This window comes from Pelophylax lessonae (assembly GCF_965119305.1).
Source record: "Pelophylax lessonae genome assembly, chromosome: 9".
NCBI classification, from domain to species: domain Eukaryota; kingdom Metazoa; phylum Chordata; class Amphibia; order Anura; family Ranidae; genus Pelophylax; species Pelophylax lessonae.
Genome location: NC_138776.1, coordinates 105,705,918 through 105,731,327, shown reverse-complemented (window position 1 = coordinate 105,731,327; position 25,410 = coordinate 105,705,918). Strand labels below are relative to the sequence as shown.

The 25,410-nt window shown below is 44.0% G+C and overlaps 1 protein-coding gene across 1 annotated transcript in view; it reads left to right on the top strand.

The window, feature by feature from the left end:
* Positions 1-25,410, top strand: part of WDR11 (WD repeat domain 11) — a 190,947-nt gene that overhangs the window by 113,031 nt on the left and 52,506 nt on the right. Inside the window, exons 17-19 of the mRNA XM_082269198.1 lie at positions 7,920-8,026; positions 11,017-11,131; positions 24,628-24,799. Coding sequence (XP_082125324.1) covers positions 7,920-8,026; positions 11,017-11,131; positions 24,628-24,799 — 394 coding nt within the window. The remainder of the gene's footprint in view (positions 1-7,919; positions 8,027-11,016; positions 11,132-24,627; positions 24,800-25,410) is intronic.

Sequence of the window (25,410 nt, the reverse complement as noted above, 5' to 3'; positions counted from 1 at the left end):
TCTACCATTGTGCTTTACAGTCGCTGGTTTTAATGGCCTGGCCATTGAGACCCAAGTACTGAAGGACAGAGGGTTGTCAGCTTCAGTCATTCCTACCCTTATTAAAGCAAGGAAAGCGACTTCCAGCAGAGTCTATTATCACACATGGAAGACTTATATCGCGTGGTGCGAATCTTTAGGATTTCCTCCACGTACCTATTCGGTGACTCGAATATTGGCCTTTTTGCAGAAAGGGGTTGAGCAGAAGCTAGCCTTGAGCACCATCAAGGGTCAAGTTTCAGCATTAGCAATCTTCTTTTAGAAACCTTTAGCTACCAAGTCCTTGGTGCGGAATTTCATCCAGGGGGTGCGGCACCTGGCTCCACCAGTCCGCGCGCCCTTACCGCCCTGGGATCTTAATTTGGTTTTGTCGGTTCTACAGAAACCTCCTTTTGAAAACATCAGGGAGATTCCCTTGCTTACTTTATCCCAGAAGGTGGCCTTCTTGGTGGCTATCACTTCTGCACGCAGGGTGTCAGAACTGGCTGCTTTATCATGCCAGTCCCCATACTTAGTGATTCATAGGGATAAGGTAGTACTTCATCCTAAGCCATCCTTTCTTCCAAAGGTGGTTTCAGATTTTCATCTGAATGAAGATATTGTACTACCTTCCTTGTGTCCTCAGCCCAAGCATCATCAGGAACATGCGTTGCATTCCTTGGATGTGGTTCGGCAATCAGGGTATACCTGAAGGTTACGGAATCGTTCCGTAAGACGGATTCACTTTTTGTGATCACGGATGGCCCCAGAAAGGGGTTGCCTGCATCTGCCGCGACTATCTCCAAATGGATTAGACAGACGGTGGTACAGGCTTATTCTATTAAGGGTCAGAGTCCTCCGTTCCCTGTTAGGGCGCACTCCACTCGAGCGCTCAGTACTTCCTGGGCCTTTCGCCATCAGGCGTCAGTGGTCCAGGTATGTAAGGCGGCCACTTGGTCGTCGGTACATACCTTTACAAAATTTTATAAAATTGATGTGATGGCATCGGCGGATGCCTCATTTGGCCGCAAGGTTTTGCAGGCCGCTATTTGAGGAGACCGGTGGTCTACCTCGAGGGTTTTTTTCTGTTTGAAAATTTTTTTTTTGTTGAGTCTCATCATTAAGGATGAGCATTGTAAACTTCTAGTTGGCACCGGTTGGGCCTTCTAGATTTGGATTTGATTTCCATTTTCCCACCCCTCATTTGGGATACTGCTCTGGGACTTCCCGAAGGTGCTGTATCACCGGGGACTACGTCTGTCAATGAGCGATAGAGAAAAATGGATTTTTGTAAAATCTTACCGTAAAATCCTTTTCTCTTAGCTCATTGACAGACGTAGTACCCGCCCCTCTATTTTTTGAGTTGGGTTGGGTTAAATTCTCTAAACACTGTTTTTGTGACATAACTGATTTGCTGAGGCAGAGAGAGAGAGGATATACCCTCTGGGACTGCCCCTAAGGTGTGGCCAGAGCATTTTAATTTCCTGTCTAGTCCTACTCCTGCGGAGGCAACATAACTGTATCACCATGCTGTATCACCGAGGACTACGTCTGTCAATGAGCTAAGAGAAAAGGATTTTACGGTAAGATTTTACAAAAATCCATTTATAGATGCTGCAGCTGCCAGATAGTGATTACCATATGCGTTTTCCACCTTTTATGGTTGAATTTGAGAAACCCTCACTATGTTTGTGTTCTCATTCACACAGCACACCTAAAAATGTTAAGCAAGTCTGTAAATAGACAGATTCTATTTCTTTGAATAAATGGCAATCTTTAGATGGGGGGTCAAACTCGGGACAGTTTTATTTTTTTGGGCTCAATATCACACAAGGTACCACCAAATCCTGAGATCTTTTACCATTTGTAATAAGAGACAGCCCTCCATATGTAATGAAATATGCCAGCACAGCACAGACAGGGTTAATTTTAGCAAACACAACTCCCGGCTCCCTCAATAACATACATAGAAAGGGAGAACTAGTTGGATTTTTCAGTCCTGGAGTTTTCAGAAAAGAGCACGTACAAAGGTAAGCAGCAATTTTTAAATATATACACTGCTCTAAATTAACACTGAAAACACATCCGATCTCAATGGGGAAAAATATCATGCTGGATGTCTAAAATGATAGATGATAAAATTTCATTGCAGCAACTCATAATGGTCCTACTCCTCAGTAGTTTGTATGGCCCCCCATGTACTTGTATACAGTGGGTACGAAAAGTATTCAGACCCCCTTAAATTTTTCACTCTTTGTTATATTGCAGCCATTTGCTAAAATCATTTAGGTTCATTCTTCTTCCTCATGAATGTACACATAGCACCCCATACTGACAGAAAAACACAGAATTGTTGACATTGTTGCAGATTTATTAAAAAAGAAAAACTGAAATATCACATGGTCCTAAGTATTCAGACCCTTTGCTTAGTATTTAGTAGAAGCCCCCTTTTGATCTAATACAGCCAGGAGTCTTTTTGGGAAAGATGCAACAAGTCTTTCACACCTGGATTTGGGGATCCTCTGCCATTCCTCCTTGCAGATCCTCTCCAGTTCTGTCAGGTTGGATGGTAAACGTTGGTGGACAGCCATTTTTAGGTCTCTCCAGAGATGCTCAACTGGGTTTAAGTCAGGGCTCTGGCTGGGCCATTCAAGAACAGTCACGGAGTTGTTGTGAAGCCACTCCTTCGTTATTTAGCTGTGTGCTTAGGGTCATTGTCTTGTTGGAAGGTAAACCTTCGGCCTAGTCTGAGGTCCAGAGCATTCTGGAGAAGGTTTTTGTCCAGGATATCCCTGTACTTGGCCGCATTCATCTTTCCCTCGATTGCAATCAGTCGTCCTGTCCCTGTAGCTGAAAAACACCCCCACAGCATGATGCTGCCACCACCATGCTTCACTGTTGGGACTGTATTGGACAGGTGATGAGCAGTGCCTTGTTTTCTCCACACATACCGCTTAGAATTAAGGCCAAAAAGTTCTATTTTGGTCTCATCAGACCAGAGAATCTTATTTCTCACCATCTTGGAGTCCTTCAGGTGTTTTTTTAGCAAACTCCATGCGGGCTTTCATGTGTCTTACACTGAGGAGAAGCTTCTGTCGGGCCACTCTGCCATAAAGCCCCGACTGGTGGAGGGCTGCAGTGATGGTTGACTTTCTACAACTTTCTCCCATCTCCTGACTGCATCTCTGGAGCTCAGCCACAGTGATCTTTGGGTTCTTCTTTACCTCTCTCACCAAGGCTCTTCTCGCCTGATAGCTCAGTTTGGCCGGACGGCCAGCTCTAGGAAGGGTTCTGGTCGTCCCAAACGTCTTCCATTTGAGGGTTATGGAGGCCACTGTGCTCTTAGGAACCTAAGTGCAGCAGAAATCTTTTTGTAGCCTTGGCCAGATCTGTGCCTTGCCACAATTCTGTCTCTGAGCTCTTCAGGCAGTTCCTTTGACCTCATGATGCTCATTTGCTCTGACATGCATTTTGATCTGGAAGGTCTTTTATAGACAGGTGTGTGGCTTTCCTAATCAAGTCCAATCAGTATAATCAAACACAGCTGGACTCAAATGAAGGTGTAGAAACATCTCAAGGATGATCAGAAGAAATGGAAAGCACCAGAGTTAAATATGAGTGTCACAGCAAAGGGTCTGAATACTTAGGACCATGTGATATTTCAGTTTTTCTTTTTTAATAAATCTGCAACAATGTCAACAATTCTGTGTTTTTCTGTCAGTATGGGGTGCTATGTGTACATTCATGAGGAAGAAGAATGAACCTAAATGATTTTAGCAAATGGCTGCAATATAACAAAGAGTGAAAAATTTAAGAGGGTCTGAATACTTTTCGTACCCACTGTACATGCCTGACAACATCAGGGCATGCTCCTAATGAGGTGACTGAGGGTGTCCTGGGATATTCTCTCACAGATCTGGACCAGGGCATCACTGAGCTCCTGAACAGACTGAGGTGCAACCTGGTGGCGTTGGATGGACCAAAACAAAATATCCTAGAGGTGTTCTATTGAATTTAGGTCAGGCGAGCGTGGGGGCTATTCAGTGGTATCAATTCCTTCATCCTCCAGAAACTGGTTGCATATTCTCGCCACATAAGATCGGACATTGTCGTGCACCAGGAGGAACATGGGAACCAATGCACCAGTGTAGGATCTGACAATGGGTCCAAGGATTTCATCCTGATACCTAATCGCAGTCAGGGTGCCATTGTCTAGCCTGTAGAGGTCTGTTCATCCCTCCATGGATATGCCTCCCCAGACCATCACTGACCCACCACCAAACCGATCATGCTTAACGATGTAACAGGCAGCATATCGTTCTCAACGGCTTCTCCAGACCTTTTCACATCTGTCACATGTGCTCAGGGTGAACCTGCTCTCACCTGTGAAAAGCACAGGGCGCCAGTGGCAGACCTGCCAATTCTGGTGTTCAATGGCAAATTCCAATCAAGCTCCATGGTGCCTGGCAGCGAGCACATGGCCCACTCACTGGAGGCCATTTTGTAGGCTCTTGCAGTGCTCATCCTGTTCCTCCTTACACTAACGAGCAGATACCAGTCCTGCTAATGGGTTAAGAACCTTCTACAGTCCAGTATAGCTCTCCTAGAGTAACTGCCTGTCTCCTGGAATCTCCTTCGTGGTCTTGAGACTGTGGTGGGAAACACAGCAAACCTTATGGCAATGGCATGTATTGATGTGTCATCCTGGAGGAGTTGGACTGCCTGTGCAACCTCTATAGGTCCAGGTATCGTCTCATGCTACTAGCTGTTACACTGATCCTAGCTAAATGCAAAACTAGTGAAAACTGTTAGAAATGAGTATGGAAAAAAAACGTTAGTGGCCTCCACCTGTAAAACCATTCCTGTTTTAGAGGTCATCTCATTGTTGCCCATCTAGTGCACCTGTTAATTTCATTAACGGCAAAGCAGATGAAGCTGATTAACAACCCCCTCTGCTACTTAACTAACCAGATTAATATCCCAGGAGTTTAATTGACTTGATGCTATACTCTGACTAAAAAGCGTTCCTTTCCTTTTTTTTTGAGCAGTTTATTTAAGGTTATGCTATGTGAATGGACTATGTAACAAATATAAAGTAGGTGTTATCCAAGTTTGGCTGCAAAAGTGGAATAATGTCTGTGTTAGTAACATATTCTTCACTGTCCTTGTCCTCATGCAGCTCCTCTTCTATGGTCTGCTGCTACTTCTCTTCCCATAATGGAGCTATTGGTGAGATTACTTGTGACGATAATGTTTTCTTTAGAGCTTCCTGAATCATATATTGTTGAGCAGGTATTGGCACTTTTATGGCATGGATGTGCTGTAATCGCTGTCGTATATTGTGCTAACGTTATATCCGCTGGGTCAGCGGCACATTAGCAAAGTGTGAGCATTCAGTCTTATGATGCTCATGGGAATGCAGCAGACTAGAGAAAGACCTCAAAACTTCCCTAACCTCTGCGAGCGTTTTTAATATGTATAGTCATGATTGAAAAATTTAGTTTGTATGTTTAAGATGCTTAGTGTTATGAAGTATAAAACATTAATGCAAAAAAAAAAAAAAATATATATAATATCTCCCAAAAGTGACTACACCCCTCACATTTTTATTATATCTTTTCATGTGACTACACTGAATAAATGACTCTTTGCTACAATGTAAAGTAGTGAGTGTCGTTTGTATAACAGTGTAAATTTGCTGTTCCCTCAAAATAACTCAACACACAGCCATTAATGTCTAAAACGCTGGCAACAAAAGTGAGTACACCCCTAAGTGGAAATGTCCAGATTAGGCCCAAAATGTCAATATTTTGTGTGGCCACCATTATTTTACCGCACTGCCTTAACCCTCTTGGGCATGGAGTTCACCAGAGCTTCACAGGTTGTCACTGGAGTCCTCTTCCACTCCTCCATGACAACATCACGGAGCTGGTGGATGTTAGACACCTTGCTCTCCTCCACCTCCCGTTTGAGGATGCCCCACAGATGCTCAATAGGGTTTAGGTCTGGAAAAATGCTTTGCCAGTCCATCACCTTTACCCTCAGCTTCTTTAGCAAGGCAGTGGTCGTCTTGAAGGTGTGTTTGGGGTCGTTATCATGTTGGAATACCGCCCTGCGACCCAGTCTCTGAAGGAAGGGGATCATGCTCTGCTTCAGTATGTCAGTACATGATGGCATTCATAGTTCCCTCAATGAACTGTAGCTCTCCAGTGGCGGCAGCACTCATGCAGCCCCAGATGCTTGACTGTAGGCAAGACATACTTGTCTTTGTACTCCTCACCTGGTTGCCGCCACACATGCTTGACACCATCTGAACCAAATAAATGTATCTTGGTCTTATCTGACCACAGGACATTGTTCCAGTAATCCATGTCCTTGGTCTGCTTGTCTTCAGCAAACTGTTTGCGGGCTTTCTTGTGTATAATCTTTAGAAGAGGCTTCCTTCTGAGACGACAGCCATGCGGACCACTTTGATGCAGTGTGCGGCCTATGGCCTGAGCACCTACAGGCTGACCCACCCACCCCTTCAACCTCTGAAGCAATGCTGGCAGCACTCATACATCTATTTCCCAAAGACAACCTCTGGATATGACGCTGAACACGTGCACTCAACCTCTTTGGTCGACCATGGCGAGGGCTGTTCTGAGTGGAACCAGTCCTGGTAAACCGCTGTGTGGTCTTGGCCACCATGCTGCAGCTCAGTTTCAGGGTCTTGGCAATCTTCTTATAGGCCTAGGCCAACTTTATGTAGAGCAACAATTCTTTATTTCAGATCCTCAGAGTTCTTTGCCATGAGGTGCCACGTGGAACTTCCAGTGACCAATTTAACACACCTGTTCCCCATTCACACCTGAGACCTTGTAACACTAACAAGTTACATGGCATTGGGGAGGGAAAATGGCTAATTGGGCCCAATTTGGACATTTTAACTTAAGGGTGTACTCACTTTTGTTGCCAGCGGTTTAGACATTAATGGCTGTGTTGAGTTATTTTGAGGGAACAGCAAATTTACACTGTTATACAAGCTGTGCAGTCACTACTTTACATTGTAGCAAAAGTGTAATTTCTTCAGTGTTGTCACATGAAAAGATATAAAATATTTACAAAAATGTTAGGGGTGTACTCACTTCTGTGAGATACTGTATTTATATTTATTTTATATGGTAAATTCATGCATGCTGCGGGTTTTAAAGTGTAATACTACTTTAGGTATTTCTTTTTACATGGCAGAAAGATTACAATACTCAGAAAATGCCTTCATCTTTCTTTCCGCCTCAGGACAGGGCCATCTTTTTTCAGGGCTTGATACATGCCAGCATTCACTTACTGGACTAGGACACAGGCCCACAGATAACACAATCCTATAAATCTGCTCCCTGTACATTTGTATGTTTTTCCTTGGCTATATTTACACATTTTGTCACCTTGTGAGTAAAAAGTCACCATAAAACGTTAGTACTTGGAGAGGGAGACTGAGGAAATGCTGCCTGCAGCAAAATAATTACTTTTACCCAGAAAGGTCCTTTTTAATGTTAAAAGCTCTCTCTCCCCCTTCCCCTCTCCTCTCCTCTCTCTCTCTCCCCCTTCCCCTCTCCTCTCCTCTCTCTCTCCCCCTTCCCCTCTCCTCTCTCTCTCCCCCTTCCCCTCTCCTCTCTCTCTCCCCCTTCCCCTCTCCTCTCTCTCTCCCCCTTCCCCTCTCCTCTCTCTCCCCCTTCCCCTCTCCTCTCTACCCCCCCATTCCCTTTCCTCTCTACCCCCCCATTCCCTTTCCCTCCCCTTCCTCCCCCCCCCCTACATTCCCCTCCCTTCCCTCTCTCTCCCCCCTCCCCCTTTATAGAGTAATTGATATATCTGTTTTTCAGCAGTTTTGAATTTAGCAGAATTTTGTTTGTATTGTGCAGGGCAGTATGGGGAGCATTTCATGCATTGCCTGGAAAGGTGATATCTTGGTTTTGGGAGATGTTGATGGGAACCTAAACTTCTGGGACCTAAAAGGACGTATGTCCAGGTAAGAGGAATTATTATTTCATCACTCAGGAATGGAAATAATGTACAGTGCATCCGGAAAGTATTCACAGCGCTTCACTTTTTCCACATTTTATGTTAAAGCCATATTACAAAATTGATTAAATTCATTCTTTTCCTCAAATTTCATACAAACAATACCCCATATAGACCACGTGAAAGAATTTTGTTTGAAATATTTGCAAATTTATTAAAAATGAAAAAAATCCCATGTACATAAGTATTCACTGCCTTTGCTCAGTACTTTGTTGCAGCACCTTTGGCATCAATTACAGCCTCAAGTATTATGATGCTACAAGCTTGGCACACACATTTTTGGGCAGTTTCTCTCATTCTTCTTTGCAGGACCTCCCAAGCAAGCTTTTTTTCCAGATGCACCGTAAATCTGTCTACAGTATATATTTGAAGCACAGCTGATTTGTAAAAATATGGTAATGATGATTTTAAATCTAAATTTGTTTTTTTTTGTTTTTTTTAACCTGACTTTTTTTTTTTTTTCCGATGACCATACTCACCAAAAACAGACATGTCAGTTATAAGTGGCCCTTAACTACTTTACCTCCAGAAGATTTACCCCCTTCCTGAGCAGGGCATTTTTTGCGATATGGCACTGCGTTACTTTAACTGACAGTTGCGCGGTCGTGCAACACTGTACCAAGATAAAATGTACCGTATGTCCTTTTTTCCCTACAAAGAGTTTTTTTTTATTTTGGTGGTATTTTATCACCTCTGCGGCTTTAATTTTTTGCGCTATAAACAAAAACATTTTATGCTCCAATAAAAAATGTAAAGAAAAATTAAATTTCTTCATCGATTTAGGCGAATATATATTCTGCTACATGTTTTTGGTAAAAAAAAAATCCCAACAAGCGTATATTGATTGGTTTGCGCAAAAATGATAGCGTCTACAAACTATGGAATATATTTATGCAATTGTTTTTTTGTTTGTTTTTTTGTTCACTGGTAATGGCGGCGATCACCAACTTATAGTGGGACTGCAATATTGCTGCGGACAAATCAGACACCTAACTGACACTTTTGACACTTTTTTTATGTGTGAACATGAAAGCTACATTATGGCAGCTTGTACATAATTTATACAACCTAAGATTGCTGCTTGCCAGCTTTGATTTTTTTCAAATGAGGTATAGCTATAAAAAAATGGCCACATGTTAGGGACCCACTTAGCAGCAGCACAGTGGACCTTGTTAAAGTGGAAAAGAGTATTCTTGTTACACAAAGCAACCAAACAGATTTTTTTTTTTTTCTTTTTATGAAAAGGGAGCAATTTGAGGGTTCCAACTGGCATGAAAACCCTTTCATTAGTGCCTATTTTCTGGGTATTTAAAGGAGAAGCACAGCCAAAGCTCGCTTGGCTGTACTTCTGTGGATCACAGAAGTGCAGTTAGTTCTGCACTCCTGTGACCCGTTTTCAGCAGACAGCAGGCTGAAGTCAGAGCCGGTCCAGGCTTGGGCAAGATCGTGATAATGAAGTCAGAATCCGCCCAAATGCCTGGGCCGGCACCCGGCTCAGCCTTGCTGCAAGCCGCTGAGAGCCTGAGCCAGCCGCTCCTGCACCCTCAACAGCCCAGCGCTCCAGTGAGAGTTCAGAAAAAAAGCCAAACCCTAAGAGCCGTACCTCTACTTAGCGTAGCGTGCTGTCCCATTGGCACTCTGCTGCTGTTACGGTTTGTTGATTATGGTCTATAAGAGCCGGTTCACATTACTGCGGCTGCGGCGTTCGCATGTAATGTCGGAGCGCACTGCTCCTTCATTACATGCAATCGGCTGTGCGGTGCGAGTTTAGCCATACACTTTGTATGGCTAAATTCGCACCGCACCCGCAGCAAACTCGCACAGGACCTTTTTCATCAGGATCGGATCGCACAGCGGTTCACACTTGTGCGATTCGATCCTGTGCGAACTGCAAGATCGCACTGCGATATGCGATCAAACTGGGGGTGTCGTTAAGATTACATTGACACCCCCAGAGTATCGCATATGGCAGTGTGAACTGCCGGGGGTGCGTTTGCGATGCGGGAATAGGCTGCGAATTCGCAGCCTTCCCGCATCGCATAAGTGTGAACCGGGGCTAAAAGACCCATTTGATTGTGATATGGATGATCTGGTCTAACGTTCGCTATCATTTCTGACACTGATGTCTGTTGACTGTTTCCTCTGTATACAAACTTTTTTTCATAATAAAAACATTGTGAAAGAAAACCCTTTCGTATGTAATACCTATTATGATGCAGCATCCATGTGATTTAAAACTGAGCCTAAACTCTAAGGCTCCGTTCACATGTAGGCGTTTTGGGGCGTTTTTGGGGCGTTTTTCTGCTCTAGGATCAGCTCTCAAAACGCCCAACAAGACAAATCCTATTCATTTCAATGGCCCCTGTTCACATCTGAGCGTTTTGACGCTGTATACAAAACGCCCAACGCTCAAAAAAGTACATGAGCTTCTTTTTGGGCAGATTACAGGCGTTTTCCATTGATCTCTATTCAATCTAAAAACGCCTGCACAAAAATCGCGGTAAAATCGCTGTAAAAAACGCCGCAAAAATCGCGGTAAAATCGCGGTAAAAAACGCGCGAAAAACGCTACGCTCAGGTGTGAATGTAGCCTAAGACATTAAATGTGTATTTATCATGGTAATTGTTAAGGCACATTATTGTATCTTGTTTAATGTGGTGCTTTATGTTGAACAAGCCTCTGATTAAAATCTACAAATATGTGTTATCCTGAAAGCTGAGGAAAAACCCATTGATCTGTAATGCATCTGTTCACCCAGATTCATTTCTAATTAAAATTCATCAGCAGTTAGTGCCTTTTATTGCTGCCTGGTACTAAATGTAATGTTGTAAGTGGGTTAATGGGATAAGTGACCTTTGTAAGCATGCTGTGATAGCTATCATGCATTGTAATGTGTGCTAAGCTGTGAGCAATTTGATATGCTCTCATTTATTTTAGGGGAGTACCTACACACCGAAACTGTGTGCGGAAAATCCGATTTGCTCCAGGAAAAGGGAACCACAAGCTAATTGTGCTGTATAGTGATGGAGCTGAGGTTTGGGATACCAAAGAGGTAACTGGTGTTTATTTTTAAAATATAGAATATTCCAAAAAGTGAATTTGCTAAGACTGGACCAGCTGTGCATAGTAACTAATCCACTTATAGTGTTCACTTTGAAAACCTAGAGCGGTAGTAAACTGCAAAAAAGAAAACAAAAAATTCCTCTCCCTGCAAGCGAAGAGCATAATGTGCTAGTATGCATCACATACTAGCACATTATGAAAGACCTACCTGAAAACAAAGCCCTCTTAGTGCAGCACTTTCATGGCTCCCCAGGGCTTCCAACTTCACTTGCTCTTCCTTCCATGGTTAGCAGGCTGCTGATATTTGGCCAAGCCACGGGGAAGTCATGGCTGCGGCACGGCTCTTTCTGGCGCTGCTAAAGTAAATATCTCCTAAACAGTGCATGAGAGATTGAAGAGATATTTACTGTACCTATTATTACCTTATTATATGCTTACCTGTAGGTATAAATCATTAAAGATCTTTACTACCACTTTAACTGAACACACTAAAGCTAGAAGCTGATTGGTTGGTTCCTATGCAGAGCTCTTCCAGAATGTGTCTGCTCCAGTTTTAGTAAATTAGCCCCTAAGAGCTCTGCAATGCTGGCAGTTGCTGCAGATAACTAGGGTTTTTTTTTTTTTTTTTTTTGTCAATGTAATGCATAAAGAATACATGCATATGATTTAAATATACAAGTAACTGTAAATGCTCATGTCTGATACCCGGGTATTGCTAGAAAAAGGTAGTTTGTAATATTCAAAAGGCAATTCCTTTTCCTTGCAGTTGTGTTTTTGTTGATTGACCTGAAGGTGTCACTGTTGTTCAAACTAAATATGAAGAAATGTTATGTTATAATCTATAAAATATTAAATAAAACTAATTTAAATGACTTAAAATAAAGAAAATGAAAGAACAAAGAAAAAATGGATGGTACAACGTAGGTTGTCCAAACATATATTGAGGCGGACTTTCAAGGCACACGCTGAGTAAGCACACTTATTATTTAAAATAATTACATTTATTAGAAAAGTTTAAAACATACAACAAAAATTGTTTAGATGAACATTAACATGAATATACTTTCCTATACATTCAAGAAGTAGTATACAAACATTGTTGACAATTGATGAGGGTTACAGTTGTTTATACAAATCTGATAGGGTCAACGCGTTTCGCATTTACGCTTCCTCAGGACCTCAGATAGTTGAGTAACCTCTTGATAAAACAGAAAATATATCATATTACTTTTTCATATATAGATGTATCCATTTACAGCATTTCGTATAAATTGGTTCTATATGCATGCATGTTACTGTATGACCACGTGGACACAAAGAGAGTGAATAGACCCACCTCCTTATACTACAGTGTATCATACTGTTCGACCAGGGGCTAGGCTCGATGGAAGGGGCCACCTTGGACCATAACCACCTAGATTAGTAAGTTTATCAGATGACATTATATAAAATTCTTTTTTAGGGTTAATTCTAACATATATTATGTGTGATATTCTATAATAATTCATAATTACCTTTTGAGGAATATTGATGAATATAGGGAAAGATAGGACGGCTGGGTAGAGGGTAGTATGTAGATCAATTGGGCTTGTTACACCTGAATGTGAACAGTATGTTTATATTCATATTCTAGTGAATTTTTGATATTTGTGGTATAATATATTTTTTATCTTCATTTTGCCACAATGGAGTACATAAGTAGGTATATTTAATCCTATTCTGTAAAGTAGATGTATCACACCAATAAAAAGAATAAAAAAAGAAATGAGAAAGAAAAACAAGTACAAAACGGAACTAGGAAGGGAAGGGGAAAGGGGTGGGAAAAGAATCCAGGAGAGAGGGAAGGAGGCAAGGGAAGGGAGGGAACAAGGGGAATGGGGTAAGCTTGAGAGAAAGAAAGAAAGGACATGAAAGGTGTGACAAGGAAGGATGCAGATGTAGACAAAGAAAGCTGTGAGGATAGGGTAATTAGGATAAAAAAGGTGTGTATACATGTAGTTACAGATATATGATACAACATATATTTTGTACTCTTTGTCTCTATGTACTCCAGGGCAAAAGGGATGCAAATGATATCTGATATTTAGTAAGTACTTACATTTTTACTTGTATTCTTATGCTTAGAGATGTCCTAATAATGGACTATCTCGATGGCTTGTTATTAAAAAAGGCCCAGGTAGGTCCGCGTCCAGCTGGCAAACAGCGACACGATTCCCTTACACTGAAGACAGGAGATAGAGACAAGGTATGTAAGTATTGCCTATATTAGCACCTAATGCAGACTGTGCTCGAGTGTGCAGCATACTACAGCTTTCTTTGTACGGAAACAGCAGTGTACTTACATGTAGCTACGTCCTCAGTTCATATCCCAGCCGCCATACCTTTTTCCCTGGTGGTTTCGTGGTTTATATAGGTCCCTCACACCGGCTGCTAATCAGCACAGGTGTTTGACGTCGGCCGCGGCGCACCGGAAGTGCGTCATCGGTCTCCGCCGGAAATGATGTTAAGACGGAACACATCTCCTATCGGAAGTGGGAGGAGCCCCAGAGAAGCGCTGAATGCTCACCAACAACCCGGAAGGGGTGGGTCATCGCCACCCTGTCGCCATCAGCTAGGCCCTCCCCCCACCGCGATAGTGTGCTGAAGTGTACCCAGAGGAGGTATCGCACACTGTTGTAATGATGGGCATCCATGCAGTCAGCGCCAACATGGTCAAACAGCGCTACATATAGAAAACATATATACAGTACAGCATATGACAATCTTACATTTGAACAAATTAGTCATTATTCATTTCTATTTCTAACATGTAAAATTGTACATATTATTTTGTTATTCATTCAATGTTTTTTTCTTTTGATTAAACAAATCTTTATATTTTGTGTTAATTATCAAAGAGAAGAATTCTAAAATTAAAAAGAAGAACCGCTCATCTCATGAGCGTTTGGGCAGACCATTAGTCAATCCTGGTTCGGTATTAATGCTAATATTTGATGATGAGTTAGGTTATTAACCTATTTAGAGGGATTATCGACTTTAGAGGATATTGAGACAGTTATCCATATATTGAATGTTAGATTAAATATTAGGATTACACCCACAGTTTACAATCAAGTAAGTAGGTAATTAAGAAAAAGGAAGGGTTAATATATGCACTATCATATATTGTGGTATGTTGTCATCTTGTTTTGGAGGAGGGGGGGGGGAAGGGGGGAAAATAGGGGGGGGGGGGAAGAGGTCCAACTAGGATAAATTGATTTTTAAATTATCATCCGACATCACAGCAGCAACCAGATTTTATAGTCATCTAGAGGAATGGTTTAAAGCTAAGGGCCTCATTGAGGCCTGGACTTGTGGTTGCCCTCAGGATATAGATCCATCTGGCCTCTCGTTGGAGTATAGTTTTGTCAAATTCACCGCCTCTAGGATCTTCTAAGATCCGTTCGAGGGCGGCGAATTTGACCACTCTGGTGTTGTTTTTGTGGTAGACACCAAGATGTCTTCCGATGGGTGTAGAGAGGAGGTTGTTTTTTTCCGTACCCTATGTGTTCTTTTATGCGGCGCCAAAATTGTCTCTTCGTTTTTCCTATATAGTAGGCACCGCATTCGCAATACATAATGTATACGATGCCTATAGTTTGCCAATCTACATAGTGTTTTATCGCATGTAGTTGGTTATTGGGCAGATAAAAAGATTGGTTTTCATATATCCATTGGCAGAAGTCACAACTTCCACATTGCCAGGTACCTGTTATATTTTCTTCCTCTATACTCCTTTTATCCACAAAATGACTTTTGGTTACTCGGTCCTTGATTGATTTTGCCTTCCTATATGTTATTTCTGGATAGTCTTTTAGGTATTTACTCAAGATGTTGTCATTCTTAAGCAAATACCAGTGTTGTTGCAAAATGTTCTGGACTGTCTGATGCTGCTTGTGATATGGGGTGACAATACAAACATTATCTTCTGTGTTAGTTTTTTTTATTAAAGAGAAGTTCCTCCCTAGTTTTTTTGTATGCTCTATTAAAGGCCTTCCGTAATGTGGTGGTTGTATAGCCTCTCGCTAACAACCTATTACGTAGATTGTTGGCCTCCATTCGAAATTGTTTCTCACTTGAGCATATACGTCGCAATCGTAGATATTGGGAGTATGGTATACTACTCACTAGTCCGCTCCCACCCCCCCAGGTACAGGTTGGCATAGGACGGGGCACAAGAAGTCTTGTGCCCCGTCCTATGCCAACCTGTACCTGGGGGGGTGGGAGCGGACACTTTTCTCTGACGACAGCCTTTCCGGTCATCTTCCGCACGTCCTCCTCTGGCTCCGCTACATAGACGATGTGTTTATGTTGTGGACGGGGCCAGAGGAGGATCTGCGAGGATTCCTTGATGCTTGAAACACAAATCAATACAATCTCAAATTCACTCATCAAAAAAATAATACATCTATACCTTTTTTGGATATAACAATATCCATCACAAACATTGGGAAAATCGAGACAACATTATACCGCAAACCAACGGCAGGTAACACTGTGTTACATGCACAGAGTTTCCATCCAAAACAACTAGTGAGTAGTATACCATACTCCCAATATCTACGATTGCGACGTATATGCTCAAGTAAAAAAAACAATTTAGAATGGAGGCCAACAATCTACGTAATAGGTTGTTAGCGAGAGGCTATACAACCACCACATTACGGAAGGCCTTTAATAGAGCATACAAAAAAACTAGGGAGGAACTTCTTTTTAATAAAAAAACTAAGAACACAGAAGATAATGTTCGTATTGTCACCCCATATCACAAGCAGCATCAGACAGTCCGGAACATTTTGCAACAACACTGGTATTTGCTTAAGAATGACAACATCTTGAGTAAATACCTAAAAGACTATCCAGAAATAACATATAGGAAGGCAAAATCAATCAAGGACCGAGTAACCAAAAGTCATTTTGTGGATAAAAGGAGTATAGAGGAAGAAAATATAACAGGTACCTGGCAATGTGGAAGTTGTGACTTCTGCCAATGGATATATGAAAACCAATCTTTTTATCTGCCCAATAACCAACTACATGCGATAAAACACTATGTAGATTGGCAAACTATAGGCATCGTATACATTATGTATTGCGAATGCGGTGCCTACTATATAGGAAAAACGAAGAGACAATTTTGGCGCCGCATAAAAGAACACATAGGGTACGGAAAAAACAACCTCCTCTCTACACCCATCGGAAGACATCTTGGTGTCTACCACAAAAACAACACCAGAGTGGTCAAATTCGCCGCCCTCGAACGGATCTTAGAAGATCCTAGAGGCGGTGAATTTGACAAAACTATACTCCAACGAGAGGCCAGATGGATCTATATCCTGAGGGCAACCACAAGTCCAGGCCTCAATGAGGCCCTTAGCTTTAAACCATTCCTCTAGATGACTATAAAATCTGGTTGCTGCTGTGATGCCGGATGATAATTTAAAAATCAATTTATCCTAGTTGGACCCCTTTCCCCCCCCCCCTATTTTCCCCCCTTCCCCCCCTCCCCTCCCCCCCCCCCTCCTCCAAAACAAGATGACACCATACCACAATATATGATAGTGCATATATTAACCCTTCCTTTTTCTTAATTACCTACTTACTTGATTGTAAACTGTGGGTGTAATCCTAATATTTAATCTAACATTCAATATATGGATAACTGTCTCAATATCCTCTAAAGTCGATAATCCCTCTAAATAGGTTAATAACCTAACTCCTCATCAAATATTAGCATTAATACCGAACCAGGATTGACTAATGGTCTGCCCAAACGCTCATGAGATGAGCGGTTCTTCTTTTTAATTTTAGAATTCTTCTATCTCTTTGATAATTAACACAAAATATAAAGATTTGTTTAATCAAAAGAAAAAAACGTTGAATGAATAACAAAATAATATGTACATCTTTACATGTTAGAAATAGAAATGAATAATGACTAATTTGTTCAAATGTAAGATTGTCATATGCTGTACTGTATATATGTTTTCTATATGTAGCGCTGTTTGACCATGTTGGCGCTGACTGCATGGATGCCCATCATTACAACAGTGTGTGATACCTCCTCTGGGTACACTTCAGCACACTATCGCGGTGGGGGGAGGGCCTAGCTGATGGCGACAGGGTGGCGATGACCCACCCCTTCCGGGTTGTTGGTGAGCATTCAGCGCTTCTCTGGGGCTCCTCCCACTTCCGATAGGAGATGTGTTCCGTCTTAACATCATTTCCGGCGGAGACCGATGACGCACTTCCGGTGCGCCGCGGCCGACGTCAAACACCTGTGCTGATTAGCAGCCGGTGTGAGGGACCTATATAAACCACGAAACCACCAGGGAAAAAGGTATGGCGGCTGGGATATGAACTGAGGACGTAGCTACATGTAAGTACACTGCTGTTTCCGTACAAAGAAAGCTGTAGTATGCTGCACACTCGAGCACAGTCTGCATTAGGTGCTAATATAGGCAATACTTACATACCTTGTCTCTATCTCCTGTCTTCAGTGTAAGGGAATCGTGTCGCTGTTTGCCAGCTGGACGCGGACCTACCTGGGCCTTTTTTAATAACAAGCCATCGAGATAGTCCATTATTAGGACATCTCTAAGCATAAGAATACAAGTAAAAATGTAAGTACTTACTAAATATCAGATATCATTTGCATCCCTTTTGCCCTGGAGTACATAGAGACAAAGAGTACAAAATATATGTTGTATCATATATCTGTAACTACATGTATACACACCTTTTTTATCCTAATTACCCTATCCTCACAGCTTTCTTTGTCTACATCTGCATCCTTCCTTGTCACACCTTTCATGTCCTTTCTTTCTTTCTCTCAAGCTTACCCCATTCCCCTTGTTCCCTCCCTTCCCTTGCCTCCTTCCCTCTCTCCTGGATTCTTTTCCCACCCCTTTCCCCTTCCCTTCCTAGTTCCGTTTTGTACTTGTTTTTCTTTCTCATTTCTTTTTTTATTCTTTTTATTGGTGTGATACATCTACTTTACAGAATAGGATTAAATATACCTACTTATGTACTCCATTGTGGCAAAATGAAGATAAAAAATATATTATACCACAAATATCAAAAATTCACTAGAATATGAATATAAACATACTGTTCACATTCAGGTGTAACAAGCCCAATTGATCTACATACTACCCTCTACCCAGCCGTCCTATCTTTCCCTATATTCATCAATATTCCTCAAAAGGTAATTATGAATTATTATAGAATATCACACATAATATATGTTAGAATTAACCCTAAAAAAGAATTTTATATAATGTCATCTGATAAACTTACTAATCTAGGTGGTTATGGTCCAAGGTGGCCCCTTCCATCGAGCCTAGCCCCTGGTCGAACAGTATGATACACTGTAGTATAAGGAGGTGGGTCTATTCACTCTCTTTGTGTCCACGTGGTCATACAGTAACATGCATGCATATAGAACCAATTTATACGAAATGCTGTAAATGGATACATCTATATATGAAAAAGTAATATGATATATTTTCTGTTTTATCAAGAGGTTACTCAACTATCTGAGGTCCTGAGGAAGCGTAAATGCGAAACGCGTTGACCCTATCAGATTTGTATAAACAACTGTAACCCTCATCAATTGTCAACAATGTTTGTATACTACTTCTTGAATGTATAGGAAAGTATATTCATGTTAATGTTCATCTAAACAATTTTTGTTGTATGTTTTAAACTTTTCTAATAAATGTAATTATTTTAAATAATAAGTGTGCTTACTCAGCGTGTGCCTTGAAAGTCCGCCTCAATATATGTTTGGACAACCTACGTTGTACCATCCATTTTTTCTTTGTTTTGTAATATTAGGATTATGGCACTTAAGGGGCAGCTCCCAATCTGTATCTAAAGAAAATGAAAGGTAGTAGAAATGTTTGCAAAGAAAAACCCAATTGTGTAATTTTGTTACCATTGTGAACATTACAGGGTGATAAACTAAAGTCTGTAGAAAAATCTGTTAGTGTTGTATTTTACACTTATTCTGCATTTCTCAGCAGGTAGAGACTATGAATGTATTTACTAAACAATTGTTTCTCTGTCGCTCATTGACAGACGCAGACTTCTTGATTAATATCAGTAGGGATATACTGCCCCCTACAGGAGTAGGACACTAGGCAGGAAAAAAGTTCTGGCCACACCTTATGGGCAGTCCCAGGGGGTATATCCTCTCTCTCCCTGCTACAGGATGTCAGTTTTTTTCTGCCTAGTCAGGAGTAAGGACCTAAGTTCCTTGCTGGGATCTCTGGTCCTGGCAAGCTTTTTTTAGATAAATCTTTTTTAGTTAGCTTTTTTTCTCCAGTTTGTTCCTGTGAGATCTTCAAGCAATTATGCTGGATCTGGGCGACGGGCTGGATGTTGAGATCCGGTGGTCACCCCAGCCGGCCTACGAGCACGTGCAGGCCCTAGCTCCGCGCTGGGTCGGCCGCGACATAGTCCCACTGGACGGGGACTGGCCCCGCGAGTTAAACGTCTCGCCAGGTCGCCTACGACCAGTCGGAATCTGAGTCGCAGCGTCCGTATTGGCCGACAGCCCCCCCACCTCGGTGGAGAGGGGTTCTGTCAGGAGTTGGTGCCCGCCTGTTCCGGTATGGTGAGTAGAATGTTCCCCCTCTCCCCCTGACGGGTTTTGGGGTGGACGCGGGCCCCTCCCCGGGATGGTCGGACCCTCATGATTCCGGGTTCCCCTCTGTCCTATTACGCACCCCCACTTATCTGCCCCCCTCACTAGTGGGTACAGGCCACATATGGAGGCGGTGGGGGGGCGCCGCCGGTGTTACCCTAAAAACGATCAGGGGGGGGTTAATACCTGTGCTTTCAGGCCCATCTATGATCGATCCGTAGGGTAGGCTCACAGGGGTCCCCTGTTGACACTGCGGACCGCACAAAGCCTCCATTTTGTTGTAGCCTGCATGTCCTCGGCATGGTGGTGGCCATCTTGGTACACCCAGCTCGTCCTGCTTGAGAGCTGAGCAGCGGTAGTAATCACCAAGGGCGTGGCCCCTCCCTAGACCCGGGAAAATCACTCCACAAAAGACTTCCTGTCAGATAGACAGCGCTGAGAGCAGTCCTGGTTTGAACTCTGGTGCATCAAGTGGTGAGCCTTTCGGGGGTCTCTCTTCTCTCTCTCTGCGGGGGTCTCGAGCACGCGACCACTGAGGGCGCTTTAGCGCTGGGGGATTCTTTTTTAAAAAATAAATAAATTTTTTTTTTTTTTTTTCCATTTTGTCATTTTTTTTTGCTGACAGGTTTTCCCTGGCATTGCCATGGACCCTGCTGCACATGAGTCCCCATCTGATCCCCTCGAGGTGGCCGCAGGGCCCTCCGATTCTCCACTCACCATTGATTCGCTTTCAGCGGTCCTGGAGTTGTTTGTGTCCCGGGTGGAGGTGGCCTGTCAGAGACGGGGGGCTAAAAAACGACCCCCGCCCACCCCTGTCTTGTCCGATACCTCAGACTCTGATCCTGAGCCGGTCGCTGCTGCCGTGTATTCCTCCTTTAGGGTTGATGTCCCGCGTCCCTCTGACAGTGAGGATGATCTTCCTGCCTCTGCCATAGCGCAGGACAAAGCACTGGTGGACGCACTGATTATGTCAGTCCGGGAGACCCTAAAACTGGAGGTTGCACCAGTGGAGGCAGTTCAGACGGAAGTTGCCTTTGGCACTCGCAAGCCCTCTAAGGTGGAAAGGTGTTTCCCTTTTCCAAATGCTTTGATGATATTATTAAAGACGAGTGGGCTCATGCAAAACGACCCCCTGGGATGCCTAAACGGATTGCTAGGCGCTACCCGTTTGAAGAGTCCTTCCTTAAAAAATGGACTCTGCCACCTGTGGTGGATCCACCGGTTTCCAGACTAAATAAAGCCACAGTTATCCCAGTGGAGGATTCCCCGTCCTTTTGGGATCCAGTTGACCGTAGGGCGGAATCTGTGTCCCGTTCCATATTCTCCCTGGCAGGATCGCCCCTAAGGCCAGTGTTTACCATTGCTCTGGTTTCACAGACATTGACGGAATGGGCCAAGCTATTACGCCATGACCTGGAGGGGAGAAGTCTCCCTCCTGCCGTGCCGGAGTTGCTGGAGCAAATAGTGCAGGGGCTACAGTTTGTGACGCCGCACTGGACGCTGCCCCATTGCTGGGGCGTGTGTCGATCTCAGCGGTGGTCCTCCGGCGCATGCTATGGTTAAAGTGCTGGTCGGCGGATCAGGCTTCCAAAAAAGCATTGACTGATCTCCCCTTTCAGGGGGATTGCCTGTTTGGTGCTACCTTGGATGAGATTATTAAGGATCTCACTGGGGGCAAGAGCACCTTTCTACCACAGGCTAATAAAGGTAAGGAACCTCGTCGCAGACAGGGACCTTCCTTTACAGCTCACAAGAAATGTTTTCGCTCCTCCGGGGCGGGCGATAAGGCAAAGTCCTCCAAAGCCCCCCCCGGGGGGTTTCAAGAGACCCTGGTCTGGTAAGCAAAAATCCGGTCCTTCCAGACCTGAGGATAAGACCGCTTCAGCCTGAAGGTGCGCCCCCACCCAGATCAAGGGTGGGGGATGTCTTCGCCGGTTCCCGGACCCGTGGCTCTACAGTATTCAAGACAAATGGGTTCACGAGGTCATACGGTCGGAACACAAGATCGAGTTGCGATCGCTTCTACCGGTGCGGTTCTTCCCTTCCAATATGCTACTGTCCCCGAATCGCCTAATGGCTCTGTTGGGGGCAGTGCAGCACTGGATGCAAAGGGCGCCCATAGAGGGTGCCTGTCTCCACGCTCCCATTTACGCAGGACACCAGCGGTATTTGCGCTTTGCAGTGGGAGCGGACCATTATCAGTTTGTGGCGTTACCCTTTGGTCTCGCCTCTGCTTTCCGGGTCTTCACAAAAGTTTGGGCCCCAGTCCTGGCATTGTTGCGGCAGCGGGGCATATCTGTCCTGGGCTACATGGACGACCTCCTCTTGTGTGCAGAGTCTCCGCAGGCTCAGTGTCATACGCGGACTCTTCAAAAGGAAATTCTTTTCAAATGGAACTGGAATTCCGATTCCCTGGACAATCGGATCCGGCTGAGCGAGCGGACCAGGTAGTTTCTGGTTTGGGGGCCTCGGTCTCCGATGCTCAGTCAGGGGAAGCCCTTTTTTCCTAAAGTATCCAGGTTATCGATAAATGTGTTGGAACTGACAGCGATCAGGTTTTGCCTGGTTCACCGGACCGAGCATCTTCAGGGCTGCTTGGTTCGGATTCAGTCGGACAATGCCACGGCCGTGGCCTATGTCAATCAACAAGGGGACACCAAGAGTGTTCTGGCGGCCGAGAAAGTGGTCGGCAGGTTTTGGGCGGAACAGTTTGTTCCGGCTCTTTCTGCAGTTTACGTTCTGGGTGTGGAAAATTGACAGGCGGACTTTCTCAGCCGTCAGACCCTGGATCAAGGGGAATGGCCTCTTCAGACAGAGGTGTTTCACCAGTTGTGCCTTCAATGGGGCACCACGGACATGGATCTGTTGACATCTCGGCGCAACAGAAAGGTGCAGAGGGTTGTAGCCCGCGCCCGCAATCCTCTGGCGGACGCGGCAGACACACTGAATACTCTGGGGGCAGTACCAGCTGCTGTATGCCTTTCCTCCTCTCAAGTTGTCACCCAAACTTCTTCAAAGGATAGAGGCGGAGGGAATTCCAGTCATCCTTGTGACTCCGGATTGGCCTCATCGGGCCTGATATGCCGTCGTAGTCAGGCTGGTCGCAGACGCTCCTTGGCGACTTCCTCTCAGGGAGGATCTGCCGTCTCAGGGACCGATCGTCCATCCTGCTTTACGATCGCTGGCTTTGACGGCTTGGCTGTTGAGAGCCAGGTGCTGAAGGACAGGGGTTTGTTTGCTTCAGTTATCCCTACTCTGATTAAAGTGAGGAAAGCGACTTCCAGAAAGGTCTATCATCGCACATGGAAGTCTTATATCGCGTGGTGTGAATCCCTTGGGTTTCCTCCACGTTCTTACTCGGTGGCTCGGATATTGGCTTTTCTGCAACGGGGGGTTGAGCAGAAACTGGCCTTGAGCACTATCAAGGGTCAGGTCTCAGCATTGGCAATCTTCTTCCAGAGGTCACTGGCTACTCATTCCTTGGTGCGGAGTTTCATCCAGGGGGTGCGGCACCTGGCTCCTCCAGTGCGCGCGCCCTTTGCCGCCCTGGGAATCTTAATTTGGTGTTGTCGGTTCTCCAGAAACCTCCCTTTGAAAATATTAGGGAGATTCCCTTGCTTACCTTATCCCAGAAGGTGGCCTTTTTGGTGGCTATCACTTCTGCATGCAGGGTGTCGGAATTGGCCGCATTGTCCTGTCGTTCCCCATATCTGGTGGTTCATAGGGATAAGGTGGTTCTTCGTCCGAATCCATCCTTCCTTCCTAAGGTGGTTTCAGAGTTTCATTTGAACGAGGATATTGTGTTACCTTCCCTGTGTCCTAAGCCCAGTCATCCTCGGGAGTTTGCGTTACACTCCCTGGATGTGGTTCGGGCGATCAGGGTGTACTTGGCTACTACTGACTCTTTTCGTAAGGCCGATTCACTTTTTGTGATCACGGATGGCCCTAGAAAGGGGTTGCCTGCGTCTGCCGCGACGATCTCCAGATGAATCAGACAGACGGTGGTGCAGGCTTATTCTATTAAGGGTCGGGTTCCTCCGTTCCCTGTTAAGGCACACTCTTCTCGGTCTCTTAGTGCTTCCTGGGCCTTCTGCCATCAGGCGTCGGTGCTTGAGGTTTGCAAGGCGGCTACCTGGTCGTCGGTTCATACCTTTACAAAATTTTATAAAGTTGATGTGCTGGCATCGGCGGATGCCTCTTTTGGCCGCAAGGTTCTGCAGGCCGCTGTTTGAGGGGACCGTTGGTCTACCTCGGGGGTTTTTTGTTTTTTTCAGTTGGGTCTCTTCCTTTTGTTCGATGAGTCCTTGATGCTTCTGGTTGGCTCCGGTTGGGCCTTCTGGATTGGATTTTTATTTCTGTTATCCCACCCCTCATTTGTGGCACTGCTTTGGGACGTCCCTACTGATATTAATCAAGAAGTCTGCGTCTGTCAATGAGCAACAGAGCAAATTGGATTTTTGACTTACCGTAAAATCCTTTTCTCTTAAGCTCATTGACAGACGCAGGACCCGCCCCTCTATTTTTTAGTTGGTTTGGGTTGAATTCTCTGACACTGCTTTGTTGCATAACTGACATCCTGTAGCAGGGAGAGAGAGGATATACCCCCTGGGACTGCCCATAAGGTGTGGCCAGAACTTTTTTCCTGCCTAGTGTCCTACTCCTGTAGGGGGCAGTATATCCCTACTGATATTAATCAAGAAGTCTGCGTCTGTCAATGAGCTTAAGAGAAAAGGATTTTACGGTAAGTCAAAAATCCAATTTTTCTGTAGATAATGTTGTATTTTTGTGTCCATTAGATTCAGATGGTGAGCAGCCTTCGTACTGGGAGAAATGTGAATTATCGAGTCTTGGATGTAGACTGGTGCTCCTCAGACAAGGTCATCCTGGCCTGTGATGATGGCTGTATCAGAGTACTGGAGATGTCTATGAAGTCTTCAAACTTCAGAATGGATGAGCAAGAGCTGATAGGTAATATAAAACCCATGCTTTTATTGTAGTTAGAAGAACAGTCAAGCTTAAAACTGTACCGGTCAAATACAAGGAACATGTACACAATGTTAAAAATGTATGAAATCTCATTCCTACCCTCTCTATGTCAGAACGTTTGTTTCTGTGCTTTCGCCTTGTGTATGTTGTGGCACATATCGGCTCATTGTGTGGGTGCCTTTAAACTGTAGGTACATTTTTAAGAAGGTGGTCAGAACAGAGATAGCCCAAGTTTAGACAACCTTTTCAGTAACTGCGGTTCTGGATGCTCTGCTTTATATAGTAGGTGTACTGTGATGCTGATTCATGTGACCAGATGGAAGTCCCCCCAGAACAGGCAAGTATAGATATCTTTCATTTACAGGGTAGTTAGAATAGGCTTAGAATGGGGTTGGGAGCAGGTTTAGGTAATTTTAGTACTTGACTGGACTTGTACTTTAACTGCTATGCTGGCTGTAATCCATTCCGCTTGGGCCATGCAGAGCGCAAGAATGATGCAATGCACAACTGCAGGTCATGAAAATTGAAAATAATTCTCATAAAACAAAAGTATAGGGAAAAAAAAACAATATCGACCATAGGGTCTACTCTTT